Below are 4,510 nucleotides of genomic sequence, written 5' to 3' on the forward strand. Positions count from 1 at the left end.
TCACAATACCACAACTGTCACAACACAGCCACATCACCACCTTCACCACAACACCCATACTCCGATGATCAGCAGATAACAACAATTACAAAACAAACACAATCTTAATCAATCAACAGTAACTGAGTAGGGAAAACCTTACCTCATGGCCAACCATGACAAGCATCCACATATAGCCAGGCACGACTTCGACATGCATCCTACAACGATAACCATCCCCTATTATACAACTATCCTCATTAACCTACCAAAAGAGGCACAAGGCAGAAACTTACCTAATAAAGCGGATCGACGATGACACGGACGACGACCTCACACGCATCCTTCCTTAGCGATCCCATCCTTCCCATGGTGGAGTATAGGCTAGAACATGAGAGTGTATGGAGGTAGGGATGATAGGGGAGAGAGATAGGTTAGGGTTTAAGAAAGAGGAACTGTCGAGAAATGAGAAATGAAATGAATCTCGCGAACTTGCGTTTTATATTAACGCGTCAACAGCAGCCATACTCGGTCGAGTACTGGAGTACTCGGCCGAGTAGGCTTTACTCGGTCAAGTATAGATGATACTCGGTCGAGTAGCCTCTACTAGGTTGAGTAGCCAATCCTGTATAGTACATGTTCCCATCTTAATCTCTCACTCATTCCTCCCTAAGGGCTTTCTTTGTGAGAGAGTCGGTCATCAGATTCCTTAAATATCCTGGGTATTACACCTACGTTCTACTATGGTTGTGGAGTTTTGGGGCATGGGGAGAAGGACTGCGATGACGTGCCATATAATGAAGATGAATTAAGATTTAGTGAGAGGCTTATGGCTTATCTGTGGAAGGTAGTGAAGACACAAGCAGAGCTAAAAGCCTTGAGTTCGCGTTCTCTAGCGATTGTGTTCGAGGAGGAAGCTAAAAAGGCAGAGGAGGATGCAATCATTAGTATGGTATCTAAGCTCTAAGCTCTAGCTTTGAAAACGAAGGGGCGAGTTGTGGAGGAGACAGTGTAGAAGAAAGGGGAAAGGGGGAACCAGGAGGGTGGGCTAGAACGGAGGGGTGACTCTTTTGCAGACGGGTTAAGTGGAACTCATCGAAAAGAGGTGGAGGGTGTCGTTGTTATGGAGGAAGGGGAGCTTAGTGATGGGGTGGGGACGGGGGTGGGGGAGGATATAAGCGGGTTAATGGGCAAAGATGCTAAGGGAGGTGGGTATATGAGCCAAGAAGAGGCAGGGAAGGAGAGCTCGGGGAGTGTGAGAGAAGGAAGGGGCCACTGGACGAGAATTGAGCGGATGGGTGGTGGAAATGTAGGGGTTGGCAGTTCGTACACATGCGAGAAGTGTAGCAGGGAGGTGATGGAAGTTGAAGGCGAATTAGTGGCTCAGAAGGCTCGAATTTTCATGGGTGTACCTTCACCTGAGGCGGAGGTTGAGGGAGCTCAACCCCGCCCGGCCCAATGAATCTTTTGAGCCTTAACTACAAGGGGCTGGGCAAACCCGATGAAGTAGGCGGGCTTCGGAACCTTATCCGATGGGAGGTCCCGGCTATTATGTTTTTGTGCGAAACTAAATTGAATAGTCGTGATATGAGGAAGATTAGAGGTAGCTTGGTGGATTATAATGGGGTGGAAGTTGATAGTGTGGGTCGTTCCGGGGGGCTAGCTGTTTTGTGGCAAGGAGAGGTGAGCTGTTCTTTACGTTCAGCTACGGTACACTATATTGATCTCGATGTGGACTACGAAGGGAAGAATTGGAGATTTACGGGGTTTTATCGATGGCCTGCGGTCCAGGATCGTCACTTATCTTGGCAGCATCTTCGTCTATTAGCAAGAGTATCGGATGGGCCCTTGATTTGTATTGGAGACTTTAACGAGATCTTATTTTCCAACGAGATGAAGGGGGGCTCGAGACAACAGTGGCAAATGAATAATTTCCATGATGCGGTGGATGAGTGTGGTCTTCAGGACCTTCCTTAGGAGGGGTATGCTTTCACTTATGATAATGGACAAGTAGGAGAGACGAATAGGCAATGTTGACTGGATAGGGCTATGATTACTAGTTCTTGGGGAGATATTTTTCCTTACGCGAAGTTGCTACACCTAAACAGAGAGGTGGTCGGACCATGCCCCAATTAAGGTGGTTCTTGACACATAGGTTATACAGGAGATGAGAAAACGCCCTCGGATGTTCATATTCGAGGAGGTGTGGATAGGAGAGGCGGGGTGCGAGGATGTAATCGAAAGGGCTTGGGTGTGTGATGAAGGGAATGTCATGGATACTATTAGTCGATGTGCGGCTGAATTACAGGAGTGGAAGGGAGTGAGTATTGGGAAGATAGTGAGAGACTTGAAGAAGAAAAGAGATAGGCTTCGAAGGCTTAATGAAGGGGGAAGGAATGAGGGTCAGGTTCGGGAGCGAAAGCAGCTTGTTCAGGACATTGCGCGGCTTATTAGGCAAGAGGAGCTTTTTTGCAGGCAGCGGTCGAGGGTGTTGTGGCTTCAGGAAGGGGACAGAAATACGAAGTATTTTCATCGGAAAGCGGGGGAAAGGAGAACAAAAAATAGAATTGCCAAGCTAGTGGATGACGAGAGACGAGAATTCAAAACAAAGGAGGCGATGGCTTGATGTGCTTTGAGCTATTTCCAAACGCTTTTCACCTCCACTAGACCGACGGGATTTGATGAGCTCCTATTAGGTGTTGCAGGCCGTGTAGCGAATGCAATGAATAAGGGCTTAAGAGAGCCTTACAGGTCTGAAAAAGTTTTAACCGCCTTGAACCAAATGCATCCTCTTAAGGCGTCGGGTGTGGACGGTATGAATGCTCTGTTTTATCAAACATACTGGCACATGGTAGGGAGGGAAGTGACTAGGACGGTGTTGGGTATATTGAATGCGAACCCGTTCCCAGCTGCTTTAAATAGAACGACCATTGTTCTTATCTCGAAGAAGAAAGCTCCTGATAAAATGGTGGATTTTCGACCTATTAGCTTGTGTAATGTGCTTTACAAGTTAGTATCGAAAGTGCTTTCCAATCGTTTAAAGGTCTTTTTGGGTGATATCATGTCAGAGAATCAAAGTGCCTTCACTCCAGGAAGCCTTATTACTGATAATATGCTAGTGGCTTTTGAAATGTTTCACCATATGAATAATTCGCGCGGGGGAGGGGGTCACATGGCACTTAAGCTGGATATGTCGAAAGCTTATGACATAGTTGAATGGGTCTTTCTAAGAGTGGTGTTGAATGCTATGGGCTTTGATCATTTATGGGTAACTAGAGTGATGGAGTTTGTTGAGACGGTCTCTTACGCTGTTAACGTTAATGGGCGTTTGTCGGATGTCTTGGTGCCTGATCGAGGTCTAAGACAAGGCGACCCTCTTTCTCCTTATTTGTTTATTCATTCTATGTGTTGAAGTTTTCTCTAGTATGATTCGTATGGCGGTGGAAAACAACTCGTTACACGGGATTAGAGTCGCTACAAATGCCCCAGTTGTTTCACATTTGTTCTTCGCTGATGATAGTATAATTTTTGTTTGTGCTAAGGAATCAGAGGGGCAGTGCGTGAAGGATATCTTTCGGCATTATGAGATGGCGTCGGGACAAATGGGGAGCCTTGAGAAAACAACGGTATCTCTTAGTAAGGGTACGACTATGGCGAGGAGAACAGGGGTCATAGGGGTGCTCGGCGTGTGAATGGTGGAGGAACGGGAGAAGTATTTGGGTCTGCCAATGGTTGTAGGGAGATCGAAACAAGCTATTACAAAGATTGTACGAGATAAGCTCAGCAAGAAGTTGCAGGGATGGCGGGGTATGTTGCTCTCTAATGGAGGTAAGGAAGTTTTGATAAAGGCAGTTGGCCAATCTATTCCAACCTATGTTATGAGCGTCTTTAAACTACCTGCTAATTTTTGTGATGAATTACGTTCGCTTGTCTCTCGGTTTTGGTGGGGTAGCGAGAATGGTGTTGGGTTCATATACCCCTATTAGACTCATCTAATCATTTAATAAATTACCCAAAATTTATATATTGATGGATCTAGTTGCATGCAAGATGATTTTATACAAAATAAGAAGAAAAACATGTTTCTTTCATTATATAAGAGACGAAAATAGGCACAAGTGTAGGACTCCTTCCTACACTTGATCTTGAGCTCATAATATTGGATGATCCTCCAAAAACCAATAAGTCCTCAAAGTAGAAGACCTCCTCTTAGTAGCACCCAAAACATACCCAAATCTCTAATAAATATTAACTAGATATCTTATTAGAGTACCCTTGAATTAATATGTAAGTACTTGTGATGATACTAATCGAATTAGTTTTGTATTACTAGTAATATATTTTAGAGAACTTTAGAGAGAGGTTGTAGGTGTTTTCACATACCAAAATCTAGTAAAAAATGAGCAACAAAAATTGCTCTATATTGGTGTGTGAACCGTCCAAGAGAGGAGGTGAGGGTGTGTGTTAATTTTTTAATAATTGTCTTTGCATGTTTGTAATGATGGCATACATAGAAAAGAGAAAAAGCAAT

At 44.6% G+C, this 4,510-nt stretch overlaps 1 protein-coding gene across 1 annotated transcript; it reads left to right on the plus strand.

Annotated features, from left to right (window-relative positions):
* Positions 1-2,146: 2,146 nt before the first annotated feature.
* On the plus strand, positions 2,147-2,605 carry LOC141637303 (uncharacterized). Its single transcript, XM_074446862.1, has one exon. The coding sequence runs from the start codon at positions 2,147-2,149 to the stop codon at positions 2,603-2,605; it is 459 nt and encodes a 152-aa protein (XP_074302963.1).
* The last annotated feature ends 1,905 nt before the right edge of the window (positions 2,606-4,510 follow it).

This window comes from Silene latifolia, unplaced genomic scaffold (genome assembly GCF_048544455.1).
Source record: "Silene latifolia isolate original U9 population unplaced genomic scaffold, ASM4854445v1 chrun_scaffold_16, whole genome shotgun sequence".
Taxonomy (NCBI): domain Eukaryota; kingdom Viridiplantae; phylum Streptophyta; class Magnoliopsida; order Caryophyllales; family Caryophyllaceae; genus Silene; species Silene latifolia.